Source organism: Orbilia oligospora (genome assembly GCF_000225545.1).
Source record: "Orbilia oligospora ATCC 24927 unplaced genomic scaffold scaffold00169, whole genome shotgun sequence".
NCBI lineage: Eukaryota > Fungi > Ascomycota > Orbiliomycetes > Orbiliales > Orbiliaceae > Orbilia > Orbilia oligospora.
Window position 1 is genome coordinate 826,118 of NW_011645726.1, and position 17,790 is coordinate 843,907.

The 17,790-nt window shown below is 45.0% G+C and overlaps 6 protein-coding genes across 6 annotated transcripts; 2 read left to right on the plus strand and 4 right to left on the minus strand.

Annotated features, from left to right (window-relative positions):
* Nucleotides 1-1,185: 1,185 nt before the first annotated feature.
* Nucleotides 1,186-2,038, plus strand: AOL_s00169g242 (uncharacterized protein; the record flags this gene model as incomplete). The annotated part of the gene is made up of 2 exons (XM_011127599.1): nt 1,186-1,213; nt 1,473-2,038. The coding sequence occupies 2 exons, from the start codon at nt 1,186-1,188 to the stop codon at nt 2,036-2,038; spliced, it is 594 nt and encodes a 197-aa protein (XP_011125901.1).
* A 373-nt stretch (nt 2,039-2,411) lies between these two features.
* AOL_s00169g243 (uncharacterized protein) lies at nt 2,412-3,422 on the minus strand (the record flags this gene model as incomplete). The annotated part of the gene is made up of 5 exons (XM_011127600.1): nt 2,412-2,421; nt 2,497-2,683; nt 2,745-2,875; nt 2,965-3,220; nt 3,308-3,422. 5 exons carry the CDS (start codon nt 3,420-3,422, stop codon nt 2,412-2,414), a joined length of 699 nt encoding a protein of 232 aa, XP_011125902.1.
* Nucleotides 3,423-5,510: 2,088 nt separating this feature from the next.
* On the plus strand, nt 5,511-5,873 carry AOL_s00169g244 (uncharacterized protein; the record flags this gene model as incomplete). Its single annotated transcript, XM_011127601.1, has 1 exon — nt 5,511-5,873. One exon carries the CDS (start codon nt 5,511-5,513, stop codon nt 5,871-5,873), a length of 363 nt encoding a protein of 120 aa, XP_011125903.1.
* Nucleotides 5,874-7,013: 1,140 nt separating this feature from the next.
* AOL_s00169g245 (uncharacterized protein) lies at nt 7,014-8,231 on the minus strand (the record flags this gene model as incomplete). Its single annotated transcript, XM_011127602.1, has 3 exons — nt 7,014-7,776; nt 7,844-8,034; nt 8,094-8,231. 3 exons carry the CDS (start codon nt 8,229-8,231, stop codon nt 7,014-7,016), a joined length of 1,092 nt encoding a protein of 363 aa, XP_011125904.1.
* A 3,893-nt stretch (nt 8,232-12,124) lies between these two features.
* Nucleotides 12,125-14,665, minus strand: AOL_s00169g246 (uncharacterized protein; the record flags this gene model as incomplete). The annotated part of the gene is made up of 7 exons (XM_011127603.1): nt 12,125-12,282; nt 12,358-12,636; nt 12,795-13,017; nt 13,101-13,607; nt 13,720-14,040; nt 14,131-14,167; nt 14,325-14,665. The coding sequence occupies 7 exons, from the start codon at nt 14,663-14,665 to the stop codon at nt 12,125-12,127; spliced, it is 1,866 nt and encodes a 621-aa protein (XP_011125905.1).
* An 839-nt stretch (nt 14,666-15,504) lies between these two features.
* On the minus strand, nt 15,505-17,085 carry AOL_s00169g247 (uncharacterized protein; the record flags this gene model as incomplete). Its single annotated transcript, XM_011127604.1, has 3 exons — nt 15,505-16,012; nt 16,083-16,925; nt 16,985-17,085. The coding sequence occupies 3 exons, from the start codon at nt 17,083-17,085 to the stop codon at nt 15,505-15,507; spliced, it is 1,452 nt and encodes a 483-aa protein (XP_011125906.1).
* Nucleotides 17,086-17,790: the final 705 nt, after the last annotated feature.

Genomic DNA, 17,790 nt, shown 5'->3' on the forward strand with positions numbered 1-17,790 from the left:
AGATATTTCAGAAATAATAAAAATTGTCTAACAAACTAGTACATAGACATCAATTTCGATCTCGCATTTGCCAAGGTTGGAATTGAATAAGACAAGGATCACATGATCTCGAGAGAACGACGAGTGCGCAGTCAGAGACTAAGATAGCGTAACGTATTATGTACCCCACAGATGAAAACAAGGAACTAATATAATGTTCGCACCCTCAAGCCATATGAACGAGCTGAATAGCCAACGAATAGCTCCGTGGGAATACTCATTGTGCAGCTAATGACCGAAAAATGCTGAGGCAGAAAGCTCGACCGATCGGGAATACCACTCGTGCCAAAGCTGTAAGGCCAACACTGCACATATGCACAGCTAAACCTCAGGAATTTGCAACATGCAGCTAGTGTTTAGCTTCTTTGTTTATTGCTTGTCACAATTCACGTTAGGATGCCTCATGAGGAGAACCCAGAGTTATACCATGGGAGAGAAAAGAAACCTATATATAGCGTGTCGCCGACCAATTATATTAGCTAAGTCCGAGGAGAACACTCGATACATCCTACCGCCCACACCCGCCGGCATAAATAGCATAGATATTAATACATGTAGAGGACAGGGGGGTTCCGAGGCAAGTCAAGCCGAGGAACCGCCATGGTCACACATACATGAAAAGGACACCAGCCACAGACACACCTTCAGCCACAGTTTGGGGGGCTGGTGAGTGCCTAAGATGGTGTTGGTCAGCCCCCAAAAGACCAGAAACTCGAACATCGCGTCGAACAAAGAGACGTCGATGGACTAAAAGAAAAAAATCAGAGAAAATCATAGAAAATAGCAAAAAATCCGCTGAAAGCAGTAGATAACGCGGCAGTTTCAGGACTTGATCGGGGCCGAGGTTTTAGTTTGTTGTGGGAATTTCTCCCTTTTTTCCCAATTTTTCTTTTTTGTTTTCTTTCTTTTCCTTTTTTTTTTTTTTTTTTTTCCTGTGCCCGCCCACCAAATCTCGCACCCTTTTTTTTATTTCCTTTTCCCCTTTCAAAATTCACAGAAAATCCAAATCTCCTCGCAAACCTCCAAAAAATCATCCAAGCCGAAGTTTGAACGCGTATTTTTTTGTCCCGATCGCGGTTTTGCCCGGTTTCCAACTCTGATATCTTTTAATCTCGTCGAATAAGTATCTTTCTATCTGCAGAAATCATGGCTGCCACCAAGCTCGGGAATCTAGGTGAGTTCGCGTTTCTCCCAAACGGAAAACCCCAAGCAAACCATACACACCACCACCAATCGCGTAACCCCATCCATATCCCTTCTCCCCGCAAAAAGCTGAACAAGACAAGATCATATATCACACTGGTGTGTGATAAGAAGAAAAAGATAAACATTAGAAGGGGAAGGGGAAGGGGAACTTCTCGAGCTAAGGCTGACGTGTTCCCTCGTCATCGGCTTTTTGCTTCGATAATTCTTTCTTTATCATAAAATTAAAGCTGCCGACTTTGCATCCGCGGCCTTCAAGTCCGCTACTTCTGCTCTTGCTTCTCCAACAAAAAAGAATATCAATTACTACCAAAATGATAACGCGAAAACTGTTGCTGATATCAAGTCTTCATTATTGCCCATTGCTCTAGACGTAGATAAAGCTGCTGATAAGGCCGCTGATTCTAAAACCGACACTACTGGTGATGCCTCCGCCCCTGTCAAACGCGGTCGCGGTAGACCACCAAAGCCCGGTGGACCTGCTCCTAAGAAGCCAGTCGTCCTAACCGCTTCTGGTGAGCCAAGGAAGAGAGGTCGTCCACGTAAAGAGGAGGGCGCTGAGCCTAAAGCTAAGGTTGCGAAAACAACTAAGACCACTTCGCCTGCCGGTGAGAAACGTGGTAGGAAAAAGAAGGAAGATGCACCTGCTGCTAAGAAGGCCGCTGCCCCCAAAAAGGCTGCTGCTACTACTTCATCTCGACGTGGAAAGAAGGAGGAGAAAGAGGTAGAACCTGAAGAGGAGGATGCTGAGGATGATGGTGAAGACGCTGAGGATGATGATGAGGAGGAAGACTAGACAGTCTTTTTTTTTTAAAACGTCGTACCTACTACATCATTTTGGCTAGTATGGTGGAGGATTATAATCGACATCTGTGTTTTTGTGCTCAGCCCGTCCCCTTTTTTTGGTCGCACATTCTGCATTTTATTCTTAACGGCGCTTTCTTGATTATTATTTTTGGGTAAAAAGGGAAATTGTTCAAGCACTTTTTGTCCAGAAATTCGCATGAGCGCCCTCGTCTAGCTGCCGATCGGGCTTTTATCAATATCGGCCCCCTGTTGTTTTGTCGCTTTTTCTTCGCTTCTTTTATGTACTTATCAATCAGTGTCCTACACATAATGAACTCGAATTCTAGACTACTCATACAAATCATCATTGATATCAAATCAAGTTACTCGATCCTACAATTCCGATTAGCGACTCCATGTATACCCTGCAGGCGACCAAGCTGGTCGGGAAAGAGGGGTAAAACTTACTTGACTTTCTTATTGCTGGGCTCTGGATAACCCAATAGATAAATATCAATAGGCTCACACAAACTATCCGGCTGCAAACCATCCAAATTCAGGGTCGACCCGCTGAACCCCCAATGTGCAGGGTTAGATTTCCCTTCGTGCTCGGCATCTCCAGACCAATTCTCAAAGTCGCTGTTCTTCACGCACACTATATTTCAAAAGTTATCAGAATATATATGCTCTTATTGTAGAGGTCGGGGTTTACACACTATGAAACTTCGGAGGGCCCCATTGTCCAGGCGCTGTCATAGGTATTTGGTCCCTCGGCGGGAGTATCACATACTGAGCGATGAACACAACATCGAACACCACCGGTTTATTATTCTTCACAATCCGAAATCTAAATTCCACTCATCAATACAATCTCCCTATCTTCCTCACCAAACAACCAAGAACTCGAACTAAATTTAAGAAAGAAAAAATACGTACCCAGCATTATTATACTTCCCAGCATCATACATACTCTTAATATCAACCCACCTCACCGACGAAGTCGTACTAACCAATCGCTCATATGGAACCCATCCTTGAGGCTCTGTATAATCCAGCCAATGGGAGGCGATAACGACAGTGCCGGGCTTTGTGGGCGATGGAGTAATAACCCAGGTTCGACGGCCGGTAGGGTCCATACTTATGGTAGCTTTGTCGTGGATCGTTACGGAGTGGTATTCATATTCGAAAGTTGCTATTTTTATATACAGATATGATCATGAGTATCGTTTCTATGAATTAAAGTGTGTATGGTTGAGGGAGGATTGATAAGGGAGAATACCGTAGAATTCGCCGAGCGCCTTGTTTTGAGGTTTTATGCCGATGAAACCCGTTAATTCTGTACTAGAGACGAGGGTGGAGATAGAGAGAAGGGAGAGGAGAGTTGAGAGGATCATTTTGAGTAGATGTTACGAAGAATACAAGTGTATATATAGAATATGCTGATTGGATATTGATTAAATTAATGGTGCTGAATCTTCGAGTCCTTACCTTGGTTGATTGTTCCCCGGTAAGAGATTTACTTCTCAACTATCTACATATAACTAGGGGACAAAACTTCTAATGTTGATATCAGATTACTCGCACAGGGGCCTAAAATTCTAGCTGCGGAGAGTAACTATCGTGAGTAGCACTTGGTTACTATATATTCCCAACGGAAATATTGTAACAGGAAGGCTGGGGGAGATATTGACATTGTCAACAAAATTTAAAATGTCAAGATATAGATATCGTTAGCATATATTTGATAGTGAGTATTGATTTATGAGATAGCTGAGAATTGACTAGAAGCTTAATATGTATCTTTTATTCTGTCCTTAATTAAGTTTTATTTTACAATTTTAAGTCCGTTGATGGGAATGAACTGAAGTGTAATGGTACTAGACACTTTTCTATAAAAGGAAATAATCAAGCTTTTTTTTGTGGTCCTCTCCACGCAGTACATATATAGCGATACAACTCCTCGGCGCACAGAACAAGGCTTCAGTATGATATAATCTGCGGAATCTATTATTCGATTATCAATTTAAGGCAAGAGGGTGTAAAGCATCACATGAGAAGCACTAGTTGGCAGAGCCAGAGACGCCGACTGCGTACATGTACGTACATGACATATCGATATGTACTTATGCACATACGGAATACGGATGCATCGCGGAGCCTCGGCATTAGCTGAACTATGCACCACTAACTAAATCCACAAAAAACTTCAGGGATTTGAACTACTATGAACAATACGTCTAAACCTAAAAAGCTTGATTCCTCTCATGACTTCAGACTAATTTCTCCGTCTGCCGCGTTTGCTTGCGTTGCCGTCTCTGACTGGCCTTGATAAATTTTCCACTCCCAACGCAAGCCCCATCCATTTTGCAACAAAGCATTGGGTTCTGCAGGCATTGCATTACTACGTATACATTATCATCTGATGAGGCTAGCTAGCAGGGCCCCACTTTTTCGATGCAAAATGAAACAGAGCCCCGCTAGTACGGCCAAGAAAAAAAGCTAATGTGGGTAGCTTGACGAGATTTTCGCAGTAACCCCGCTAACAAAAGCTCGATGTTTGCTTAGTCGATGGGTCAAAACGCTGAACAAACAGAGTTTTTTTGTCGATGGTTCGTGAGTCAAAGTCGAGCCGTGGTCAGGGAATAGAACCCTTGACTAGTAGACATAGTCATACTCTCTCGCTCTCTCTCGTTATGGATCATCATCATTCATATTCCTTTGGAGAAAAAAAAATCCCTTATCCTCGTCTCTTTTTTTTGTGGATCGAATATGCGTCGACAATGCAATGCAGTTGGCAACGAAATCTCATGGCCTCTCAACCTGACCCGTTTCATCCGGAAGTTTTAACCAATTCCAGCGATCAACTCGCGATATCCAACAATCCAGATGAGTCAGAAACTCAAACCTCATTGGTTCCTACCCCGGAACCTGCATGAACTGCACTGCGGGTTCAAGGTGTACCGTTGTCGATTTTCCGTTTCCTTGGGGCGGCTGCAACTTTGTGGAGAACGCAACAAAGCGAGCGCTGTTTGGCTGTTAGTTACTACTGGTTAGGTACGAATTCTCCAGTTTGACGCGGGAGGTTGTGTGGTTGAGCATGATGGTGATTGGAGTTTTGAGGATTTTAGTTTGAGGAGCTTGCATGGAGGGTGCAGATGAGGCTTGAGAAGGGGGGGCTTCTATATAAAGATGGGGATCTTTGAGTGCTTAGTTGGCATTTCTGATCGTTTCTTTCTATAATTATAAAAGAAAGGCCTTTCCCCTTGGACAGAGTAATTAGAAAGCTATCCTGATTGAAAGACATCTATTTCAAAGCTCCTCCAGCTTCAACCTCTTATCTCAATCGCGAATCGATCCTCTATCTGGTCTCATACCTCTATCAGGTAATTCGACTCGGGCACATCCCCAATCCACAATTTAACTTAGAATACGACACAGAATAATCCATAATCTCCAACACATCTAAAATTCCTCTTTCAAAAATGACACAAACAACCCAAACACTCGCCCCGCACCCCTCCAGGCTCTCGGTCGACAGCAATGGCAGCACTGTCGATGTCGAAAAATCTAGAATATCAGTCGACTCAACATCGGATGAAGCTACTATTCGAATCCCTTTCTCCACAAAAAAGACCTCAAGAAAACTATTCTGCGCCATTTTAATTATTGCCAATATCCTTTTCATTGCGTTGGTGGTCGGCTTAGCTGTTGGACTGAGCTTGAGACTTAGGCATCCGGGGCCTGGGTCGGAGTCTTCTTCAACGTCATCCGGGGCTAGTTCGTCGCCTGCTGGTGTTGAGGATGTTTCGCATGGTGGTGGGGGCGGATCTAACCGAGTTTATTAATTAAGAGCCTGGATCTTGTGAAAGGACGGGATGATGGGTTTAAAACTATGACTGTGAACCACCTGTTCTCACACTGTTAACCACGAGGGGAATCACTTTGGATGGCTGTTCCCTTGATAATGTCTTATTTGGTCATGGATTTTCACTATTAATATTTTAGCGAGGCGTTAATTTTCCGGGCTTTGTTTTTGATATGGCCCAGACCTGTGTCGTTTCGAATATGATGATCTGATAACCTTGAAGATTCGGTTTCGGACTTATGGAAAGTTTTAACCTTGTTGCGTATACATTTTATTTTGGTCGTGTATAATGTATGAATACTCCTCCTAGGAAAGGTGGGACTCAGTGGCTTAATATAGTCTTAATACATGTATACTTGCTATTTCGATTATTTACGTTCGTGCGTATGTGGCGTATGTTGAGGTGTAGGCCTGATTGTATAGCCTAGTCAATATAATAGCAGCCATATCAATGATACGAGTTGTACAAGCCCATTAGAGGACCCGCTGAGGCTGCATTTCCTTTTTTGGAGCTTCATTACTCAAAACATGCACTGGATCAGTTACAATTGGACTACAACAAAAACGGATTTGAAAGGGCAAAAAAAGATACGATTCTATTATACTCTACAGATATCCGACAAGCAAACAATTCTAGTGTAGAAAACGGTATAAAAGAATAAAGTTTTTTTTTAAAAAATAAAGAATAGCAAGGCGTAGCCCCGCAGTAATATAAAATGGAGTTTGAGTACTCAAAGCGATTATCTCGAGCCCCAAGGATACCCAAATACTCCCATAAAATCCTGACTAAAGTCTGGCTTTGGTATATCAAAGAATCGAAAAAGAAAGAAAAAATTATATACAGGAATTATGAAGTTCTTTTTTTGTATATATAAACGGGTTCCTGGGACCTTTTTAAACTCTAGAGTTTCTTTTGATGGTCCAATTGAAAGGAAGTGCGAGACACTTGGTATGCACTGGGTTTTGATTTGCCGCTGGCAGAGAAGGTTGAGTTACTACGTCCTCAGTGATTGGAAGGGGAGGCGTTTTTGTCTAGCGGGACTTGATTGCCCGAGGGTTATGATTCCGCTGCCCCCTTCCACCGGCTCTTCGCTCCATGGCGAAAGAGGTGTGAACTCGTTTAGTAGCTCACGCACTGGGAGTAGTAGTCGTTGTATTTTGTGCAGGTGCCCTGGGCACACTTGGTTGGACCTGTCCAATTAACACCACCGCATTGTCCGTAGAGAGCTTGAGCGCCAACAGAGCCAGAGCCAGTGGAGCTGGTTGGGCAGCTGCTGCCAGCCTTGGAGGTGGTAGTGGCGGCAGTAGTAGCAGCTCTGGGTGTAGTAGTAGGGGTTGTGACTGGTCTTGGGGTTGTGGTGACAGCGGCGGTAGTAGCAGCCCTGGTGGTGGTTCGGAGGGTTGTGGTAGTAGTAGCGGCAGCTTTGGTGGTGGTGGTGGCGGCAGGGGTTGGGTTAGACTGTCCGTTGCAGCTCATGGGGGCTGGACCGGGGATGGCATAGACACGGCCGTTGTTATCTGGCTGACCGCTGTTTCCGTAGATGCTGACCTTGACACCAGCATCGTCCTGTGCGTAGGCGCCTGGGAAGGAGACAGTGGATCCACCGTTATAGGTACCGCTACCGCTGACGTTGATTTGGGCGCAGGAGATGTAGAATTGAGCACCAAGGTTGTCATAGGCGCTGTGTAGAGCGATCAATTCAGCGCGGAGGAGGTAGTTTCCTGGGGCGAGACAGGTTGGGAGGTTGAAGTACCACCAACCCTTAGCATCAATCATGGTGTCGACGGCCCATTTCTTGGTAGCGGTGTTGAAGCCCTCGTGGGCGACTTTGAACCATTTGAGACCAGTGGAAGGAGTGGTGGCAGCATTGTCGACCTTTGCACTATTGTTTACAGTTTTGTTAGGAATTGTGATAGAAGAAACGTTAGTTCATAATTTAGTTGACTTACAGGTAAATGGCGATTGGGCCCTTGTGGGAAGCAGCAATCGGGTGGTCAACATCTCCTGAATATTGTTCGCCTCCGATAACGTGACCCCAGTAGGTGCCGACCTTTGCACCAGCTGGGACGGTAACGACAGAAGAGGATGTCGTTCCAGGGACCTGACAGATGATATCGTTGGAATTGACATCCATGATGGGCTGTATTTCACAAAAATCAGCATATACCAAATATATAGATTGATAGATTCTAAACATACGTCGTTGCTCTTTGGGGCACGGAAACCAGCCAACTGAGCTTGCTCAACCCCATTGATAGATAGCTTCTGGAAAATGGCGTGGCCATGCGCGGTAGCGGCGAGACCGGCTGCCAAAAGTGCTTGCACTGTGAACTTCATATTGATGTATATAGAGTTTTTTCGGAGTAAAGAAAGAAATTAAGATTGGTTTTTCAAATGAGTGTGGTGTTCAAAAAAAAGAACGTTGGAATTATGCCCTTTCACAGAAGAAGGCTGGTAAGTAATGAGCGTGGATTAGAAGAAAGTGAACTGATGATGATGGGAAAGAATTATCGTGAAGAAGGGCGGGAATAGCAGGCCTTTATACAAATTCTCGATATACGCAGTCTGTATACTCTACAATCGGCACATCTTGCCTTTTGACGATTTTTCCGGTTTCGATGTGGAGTTCTCGCAAGACCTTGGACCAATTTCCATGGTTTCATGGCTTGCTGGACCAGGCGCTTTGGCCAGTTCTTCCCATGGCACTGGGTGGGTCCGATTGTGAGTGTTGAGCCACAAGATAGTTAATCCGGACTCCACACGTAAGAACGGTCCCCTTGTCAAGCTGCATGATCCGAGGCGCCCTTGTTCGGCCAGGCTCCTGCAGTTCGACAGGATAAATTCGTGACATTACTATATAATATTCTTATGATATTATGTTGTGAAAAGGGAGAAGGACTGGGGTTGACGTGGTACCATAGACTTTAAGGTTTTCGTGGGTCAATCAGCTTACATAGTATGTATGTATGTTCACGTAACAGGTTGATGAAATATTGTCATACAGAAAAAGTCACCGGCATAGACATCTATCTATCTATGCATATTTTGCGTGTCAAAAGTTCTGACATCAAAGTCGATATCATCATCCAGATTCCTGACCAGTCGACCGTTAGTTTAGACCGGTTCGAGCAATCTTCTTTAGTCCACGTGGGGTTGGATCGACTAGAAAATCAGACTAACCCCGGATTGTGTATAGTCGGCACTCGAGGGGAAAAGAATTTTCAAGATTTTTGGATTGGAATGTATGTTGTGAACTCCTCCGAATAACTAGATTGAAAAGGGAGAACTTAGTGTGGGCCCAAAGCGTTGGATACCGCCAAAGGCCTGGCCTCGAGTGTTTCGACATTTGAATGAAGAGCCGCCACAATTCTCATATCACGTCACGCTTATTTTTGTGTGCTGCATGTCAGTCGAAGCTACACGTTGGGTCCGTGTGCCCCTTTTATGGATGCCACAAGGCCATGTCATGTTCGCCCCATATGCCATGAGCCATGGCAAACGCTAGCCACAGATGAGACGTTCCGTGTTTTCGACTGCCCAGTGGAAACGCCCTTTTCGGTTGATTAACCGAGCCATCCCCTTGCAAGGAGGTGGATCGGATCTCGTATTCGCGGTCAAGATGCATCGTCTGCCCATTTATTTGATACCGCCCAGAATAAGGCCCAGGAAACTGCTACCACATAAATGCTACTGCTGCCGGATTCACACAGGGTTTGAAGAAGATTCGAGATGGCCGACGAATTAATAGGGATCATCCCTGAGAGAAGCCGCGCGCGCCCTGTCAATCGGAGACAAACTTTGGGCTTCGAGAAGGATTCTTTGGGACGCACGTACGCGCTCGGACGAGTGAGCGGTTTTTTTGCGCAATCGTGAGGAAGCTGAGCTTTAGATGATCTGATATCACTGAATCTATACTTTTTTTTACCGAGGAAAGATCAGTTGATGCAAAAGAGAAGTGACGACCGATAAAAGGAAAAATATATTTTAAGTGTTGTATGTTGGATTGTTCTAGTCAGGGCAAACCAGCTTGGGCAAACTGATATCCAGGATGCGATGCACGATGGGGCCGAGTTGAACAATCACTTTCCAGAATTCGCTGATTGAATGATGAGCATCAGACCGGGGATATTCGGGAAATATAGCTTAATGCTGGACGCTAGAAGTCCTTGCGGGTCATAGACAGGGAAAATATATTTGTTATGAGGCAGAATCGGTTCCATAGGCCTCCCGCTCGGTTGGGTATTCATCCTTATCCCGAATGTTAATGAAAATTCGATGGATATTTCCCCCTCGATTAAACCCACAATCGACCTTTAAAACGTGCCCACTCTCGAACTTATATATAGATTTAACTCTAGGTTTTACTATATTTTCATCTGATTGTGTATATCACGAGCTCGTTGGGTTAAACTACTTAGATGCCACAACAGCAAACAACAAAGGAAGAAGGATCGACCGATTGCGGCAAACTCGCGCGCTGCATAGGATAATCTCTCCTTGGCCTTCTTTTGTGGGAATACAAACAACAAAGCAAGTGAGGGTTTCGGTTGAACCAATGCTGTTGAAACTGCACCTCGCAAGCTCGAGACCAAATCCTTTATGGTGTTACAGGGGGAGCTCCGTGGCAATTAGCTAATGCTTTCACCCTAACATTGAAGAAAAGATTAACTGATGCTGGTACAGTCTCGCCAAGTAGGAGGAAAAGAAAGTAGGTGGAGCCGGCTTGTGGATTTAAAGATCATATGATTTGGCAGAATGGCTTCTGGGGGCAAAGATCGAAGAAATGGTTGGCTATTATATTATCGGGGATGAGTTTCCACTCTTTTCATAAATGTTTTCGATTATACACAGGTAGTTGTCTCGTACCCAGCCCCACACAAAAAAATAAGGTAGACGAGTGTTAGACCTTCTCGAAATTAGATTAATTATATCTATGTGGAGCTAGAGGCTACGGATCGATCCATGGGACGAGCCAATATCCATTGACCATACGGAACGTATTAATATTCATAACGATAACACCAATTTTGGAGTAAGCACAGCCTCCACGGAACTTAAAGAAAGGATTGAAATATTTAGTAGGAGATTCGATATCGGATTTAGCCATTTGAGAGGTTTTGTGGCTAGTGGATCTGTGGAATGCTCGGTCGTTTTCGGGGTTTCCTACGATAACTAGGTACTAGGGTAGTCGCCGCATCCGTCACGAATTGTTCAAGTAAAATTACTTGCTCTTCGCGGGCAGTGATTATGAATTGACCGTATATTTACATTTGTATGTGCCGGTTTTCAAGGCCTTGAGCCGACAAGTTTACACCTGGTGGGTTTCTATAGTAGATGCGTAGACGCTTCTGGTACGATAAGATATGGAGGCAATTAGGGCGGAGATATTGGAAAAAACTTTGTACCACGTCCTTATTGATTCCATTGAAAGAATTGCCATGTGGATGGAAATATTCATGCACAGCTTTTCCAAACGGTTCCCGCTTGTATGTATTCTCGAATCGGCTATGACTATCAAATCATTTGGATATTCCTTCAACAGCGAAACGAGCAGGGGACCTAGCATTGAAAATGAATGTGAGAAAAAAGGGGGTGGACAAAAAAACGAACCGTCGAATTTAGCCTACTACCACCGAATTAAATGTCGACAGGGCTAAGCCGTGCCGATATGCATGCCCCGCTGACTAGCTCCAACTGCTCTACCGCATACATACTCGCCTAGTACATGATTAGTCCGACGTACTGTAGGCGGCAGCCCACAAGAATAAGGCTTATGGGTAGACTGAGGGACGAGTAACTTTTCGGTAAACAGTAGGCTGTGATACACAGTATCGTCAAGACCACAAGGTATTTAAAAAAAAGAGTTAACTACAATAATTTGCCGGAGGCAACACCGCAGTGTATACATGTATGTACATAGTATGTATAGGAATATACCATGAAACCGGCTATGTGGATAGAGAAAAATGTACTAAGCACAATATGGAGTGGCAGGGGCGCCTATATTATATATATAGACACAAATGCATGGTGCTTAACGTTACAAGCCATTGCAACTGAAGAGCGCATTTATGGATATGGGAATGATATCATGATTAATGTAGGATTGACATGGCCCGACTTTGAATGTAAAGACAATACAACAGAGAAATAGGAAAAAATAGGAAATTTGTGAGACGCACCGCACTATTACTAGCTACGCGAAAGCCTCTCAGGAAATTTCGAAACCCTCACAGACAGGGACAATCCTCAGGTATCCAAATGATTCCACCTACAGGAACTTCGCCGCCTGCTTCCATACAAACCTTGCAGAAGGTCGCATTGGGCTCGAGACTAAACTTTCCCTGCGGCTGCTCTTGCTTCGTATTTTTTGAGGTTGGTGTCGGGCCTACCGACTCAACTAATTGTTAGAAGATCAAGCACAAATGTTTTAACAAGAAAGCTTCTTTTAGAGCTTACATACAGGCTCCGCCTTCGAGAACAGTGGTAGCAGTTCCATTAGCTCTCCGTATAATTCGACGCTGGTTAACAGCGCAGTCGTTGTCTTTGCCTTTAGCCGCGTTTGGGTCCCGACCGAAACTATTAAATACTACTGGCGGGTATAGTTTCCTTTGATCTTCGGGCATCGCTTGAATGTCTGCGCGGGGATATGCGAGACGGTAGAGTCTATCTTTTGCTTCTAACACCGTGTCACCGTATGCGGAAATATAGGTAGCTAGAACCCCAGCTACTGCAGGGGAGCCTACAATAATAATGATTTGCAACAGTTATCTGAGATTAGTCTTTGGTTTTGCATAACCCTATCAACAGTCTAGTGAGATTATTGGGCAAGTAATAAAGAAAAAGAACCTGGGCAATCCAATAGCCGTGTATATCGCTCGTTGCGTTGAAAATACATACTTACTGAAGTCCCGTGAGACAATTCATATCCCGCTCCTCGAAAAAAACCTACCTGGCCCACAGCAAGCTCAATATTTTCTGCGGGAGCGGAGACACGGACAAATGGTGCCGTCTGAAAGATTATTCTACCAGTATGGTCAGTACCCCCGACGATTATTAAGTTATAATTAGCATCGTCATAGCCATAGCCCATTGGAACCATCGATTTTAGTATTGGATCATGCTGTACAGTAGCAATTACATTAGCTCTAGTCCTCACTACAAGACTGAAAAGACCTGGTTGTCTTCATTCTACTAGCCTCTTACCCGATACTGCTCCTTCCATGGGGTCGGTCTACGCCTCTGACCACCAGGCGGTGGATTGCCGTTTCCCGCAGAGGAAACGTAAACAACGTTGTTTAGTGCGCGCAATTTTTTGAAGACTTCATCTAACTGTGTTCTTTCCGAAGTGCCCACTGGTAAGGGAAGTTGAAGATTACTAAGAATTAGATACTGTCCGGCCCCTGGAATGCCACTCCCTTCACTCTTCTTCATATTGTTCTCGATCCTTTGGAGCACTTCCGCGAGACATTCTACATACCACCCCGGATAATGCTTTCCGCTGGCAGACGTATACTTTACAAGGACTGGTGTTACTGATTTAGCGATACCATTCTTGGCGCCCAAGAGCTTGCTAAGTACTAGACTGCCATGATAGGGATTTTTCTGTCGGCTCGTTTGCACAAGTTTCATGCTTCGTAAGCTCTCCATAGAGTCATCTCCATCTATGAAGATGTGTTCGTCATCTTTGGCCCAATTTGTGTCTTTGAAGTCCTAGTAGGAAATGGAAGTTGTAAGCTTCTTGATAATATAATATAATGACGACAGATAGCAAGGGGATATGTCATAAAGGTTAAAGCTCGGTCATTGGAGTGTCTAGAGCTACCGTATGGCGTATATCAAACCCACTGTCTATAACATACACGATGACACCGCGGCCCTGAGAAGAATTCGTTTCGTAGGTGCATGGAGAGTCTGGTGCAGGGTCTTCTGCATTTGGGTGCTTAGAAATCATGCAAGTTTCTGGTCGCTGTCCGTCTACTTCCAGTAGATATGACCTCTTGTGTAGTTTTGGGTCTGCATTGTCGGTGTCGGTGTCTTTATCTCCACCGTTCATCTTTGCTTTTAGCGTTTCGATGGTGGGGTCTATGAGTAAACTTGCTTCAAATTCTTTGATCCTGGCTTCGACAGAGCTAAAATTTTGGATCTAATGCCGCAATCAATAAACACTTAACTTAGATGCTTTGGGATAATAACTTTCGGTAGTGGTGGATCCATGGGATATGAAGCAACATACACTTTTCTCCCATTGTTTCACTATGTGCTCTGCAGTTCTTAAAGTGAAAGACGATGTCAGCTCATTTTTTTTAGATTTACAAACAAGCTCACAAGTTTAACCCTTCAACTAGCTAGTGTGGCAATCCATAATCTTTGGGGGATTATTCTTAAATGCGGGTAGCATTCTTGGGTGCGGACAAGGACATCACGTACCCTTTGCTACACTTCAAATAAAACCACATAATACCACCCGTAACATTACGCGCCCATTTCTCCTTCGTTTTCTTGCGATCCGATCCCAATTCTGCTTGGATGTATTTGCGAATATCATCTAGTTCTGTGTCTTCGCCATGCCCAATTCGGACCGTGAAAACCCAGTAGTCTACTTGAGAATCTGGAGAGTCATCTCTGCGGAGAAGAGAGTCAAATGCTGGAAGGCCTAGCGTCCAATTGCCGGGGTTGTTTAGTTGTTGTGCACGTGTGTTAGAGTATGTTGATAGGCATTCAACTCCCGCTAGTACAATGGGAACTAAAAGTAGAAGCTTTGAATGCATCGTGTGGAGCGATAATGCGAGAAAGGTTAAAGCTCAAAAGCATAATATAATGCAAGGAAAACTATATCCAGCCGCTTATCTGCCGATGGTCTCCCTTTTATCGACCTAGAATGGATAGCCATTCCCGTCGATCTACATTCCATCGATAGATCTATAGAGCTCCAGCTCTAGACTGCCGAGCTCCGTAACGCGTTCTTGTCCCAACATTCACTTTGGGTCTGAAGGAACGGCCTAGGCACTTTTTCCCCACCCGTGTGACTCGAGGCTTTGTAGTTAGGCGACAGTTACACCTTGAAACTGCATATGTGCGGCGTGGAATGCCGCGTCTTTATCGACCTATGAGCTCGTAATGGTGCACGCATCTACCACGGCTATTAGAAAATGGTTGGGTTTGTTTTGCCTTTGTGATAATAAACCCAAGGTTATCGTAAAGGATTTACGAGAAGCCGAGGCACAAGAAATCCCCTAAAGTCTCACCAAGCGACCTACCATATCAGCTGATTGCAAATTCAGGGACTGTCGAATCTCTACCACCTTGCCCGTTTGAGCAACATTTTTGCTACTACACTCTCGAGATATTTATGTTGACGTATTTTGGATATCATGGCCATTGCATGACTTTCTAGGCTTTGTGGAATAAGCATGTAGATTCCTAAACGTGGCTGTGGATTATTATACTTTGAAACTCGAGTACCCGGATTCGTGTTGGATAAACGCTGCAGGGAGGTTTGGGCCAAAACTAGCAGAAACAAATAATTTGGTTACGTTGTAAATTAGGTGTGCGCTATATACATTGTATCCTCGTTCCCCGATATTTCCGCGGTTGTGTGACGTCGGAACTAAACGTGCGTAGTAGCGCCAGTGGTTGTTCCATCCTTCAGGAGCAAAAAGTCGCTAGCAGGAATCATATTGTTTGAATCGCGAGCTCCGGTAACAAGGGCAGTCGTGGTACTGATAAACCTCGCATCGTTCCATGTGCCACCAATATTCCAAGAGTTTGCACTCTGAGAGCCACCGGATTTGAGAGTGTAAGTGGCGGCGTTGTTGCTGGCCAGGTTGTTGGTCAACTTGCTGGGGGAGTTCGCGAAAGAAAATCCTGTGCCGCCATTCTTCCAGGCGGTATTGTGGTCAAGGTTGAGAGTGCCGTAGTTGCCGTTGTCTGTGAAGCCGTGCTTGGCGTTAGAGAAGGCGTAGCAGTTACGGATTATATGGTTGGCTGGAACGTCTGGATCTCCGCCACCGAGTTTGAAGCCATTGCCGTCCCCTTCGAAGGGGGAGAAGCCCCATCTGTTGACACCATTACCCCAGGCGATGGTGTTTTCGATGAGAATGGGGGTTTCGAACATCCTGGTGGGAAGTTAAACTCTTTTCTCTTTCCTTCATCAATTCCATTGATCTGGGTGGATACTATACTTACCAAAGGTCCATACCGTCATCCACGTTGTTCCAGAGCCTAGCGCCACGGACAACGTTTCCTGCGCCGCGACCTTGTTTGATAGCAAGACCGTCGGCAGATTCACCGTTCTTTCTGGGATCACGGTTTCCGTAACTGTCTAAGTTGATAACATTGCAATAGGCAACCTCTCCTTCGAGTTGGAAACCTGACTCATAGTTATCTCTGGTTATGAGATCCAAGAAGTCGTTGTACGAGGCGTCACGGTTGTACATCCCGTATGGTCCATTGATTAGCTCAAGTTTCTTGAAGGTCCAATAATTGGCATTTTGGACGTGGAAGATACCACGGTCAGAGTTGGCCAGGCTGGCGTTCAAGTCTGCGGGTGTGCCGGTCATGTTATCTCCATCGATGATAACCTTCTCACCAGGGTAGGCAGAAATAGTATATCGCTGAGAAGATGTTCCACTTTTCGCGATTTGAATATTCTTTAACGGTTTATAGGTGCCACTGCGGATGTAGATCGTACATCCTGGGGTTGCAGTGTCAACGGCCTTTTGAATGCCAGCAAATGGAGAGTTTATACTGCCATTGTTGGAGTCAGAGCCACTTGTGGAGACATATATAACACACCCGGTGGCACCTGGTGAGGCGGAGGTTGTGGTCGTACGAATGGTGGTGGAAAGAGTAGTTTTAGAACTCGTTGTAGTCGTTCGGCTAGTTGTGGCAGCACTAGTAGTTGTCCTCGTCGTGGTGGCGGCTGTGCTGGAGATTGCAGCAGTCCCTTGAAGGCATTGAGAGTACCATTCACTGCTGTAGACGCATGTCCATCCACTAACACAGGTGGTCGGACCGGTATATCCAGACCTGCGCTTTGTTAATATCAACCATATCATAATCTCTGGGGCGCATATGTGAATCCATACCCACCGCATTGCGCGTATGGCTGTGCTTGCGCGTTAGCGCCCTTGAGGAGGAGGAGGGATAAAACGGCACCTGCCGCGATAATCTTTCGATAGCTGTCCATTTCTGTTCTATCTCTGTGGCACTTTGAACGATGGAGTTGATATCCTGGGTATCAAATATGGTAACTGCATATATGCCCCCGTATTTATATCAATCCGCTCCCATATATCGATATATTACTGCTCTTTCCAATAACCAGGTCGAAGGTCCGTGGGAATTGGCTTGGCCCAATAATTGGGCCATGGTAGAAAGCCGATTCCATGAAAAGTTCCACCAATAGCATAGACACTCCTGAGAAAATGTGGACAAAGACGGAGAATTAAAGTTTCCAAAATTTAGGTGTACCATGGTAAAGTTTTCTGGGACAGACGGGATTTTAATGGAAATTTCGTGGGTCGTGAGAAGGTTAATGGTACCTCGCGGGACGAGGTTCCGTTGAACCATGGTTGTGAAACTGGAGGAAGTTGAAGCGAAACAGGGGCTTTAACAGACGACTAGGTACGAGACCTCAGACGATTGTGTTTTGACGGGCCGACAACAGGCTGGGCATTCTCGCGAATTACTGGCTCTGGCAGGTCCGAGACCCTCTGCTGAGCCTAGTTTGGGGCTCTATAGTTCACTCGGCTCTAGATCTGGACTGAGGGCTCGGAAATCTAAAAAGCCGAGAAGGCCCTGCGTACGATCTTATTCGCGAGCAGGACATGAAGACGGCATCTTCGAAGACATCACATTGATGGTATTCGAATTGTCGAGAGCAATCGCGCCA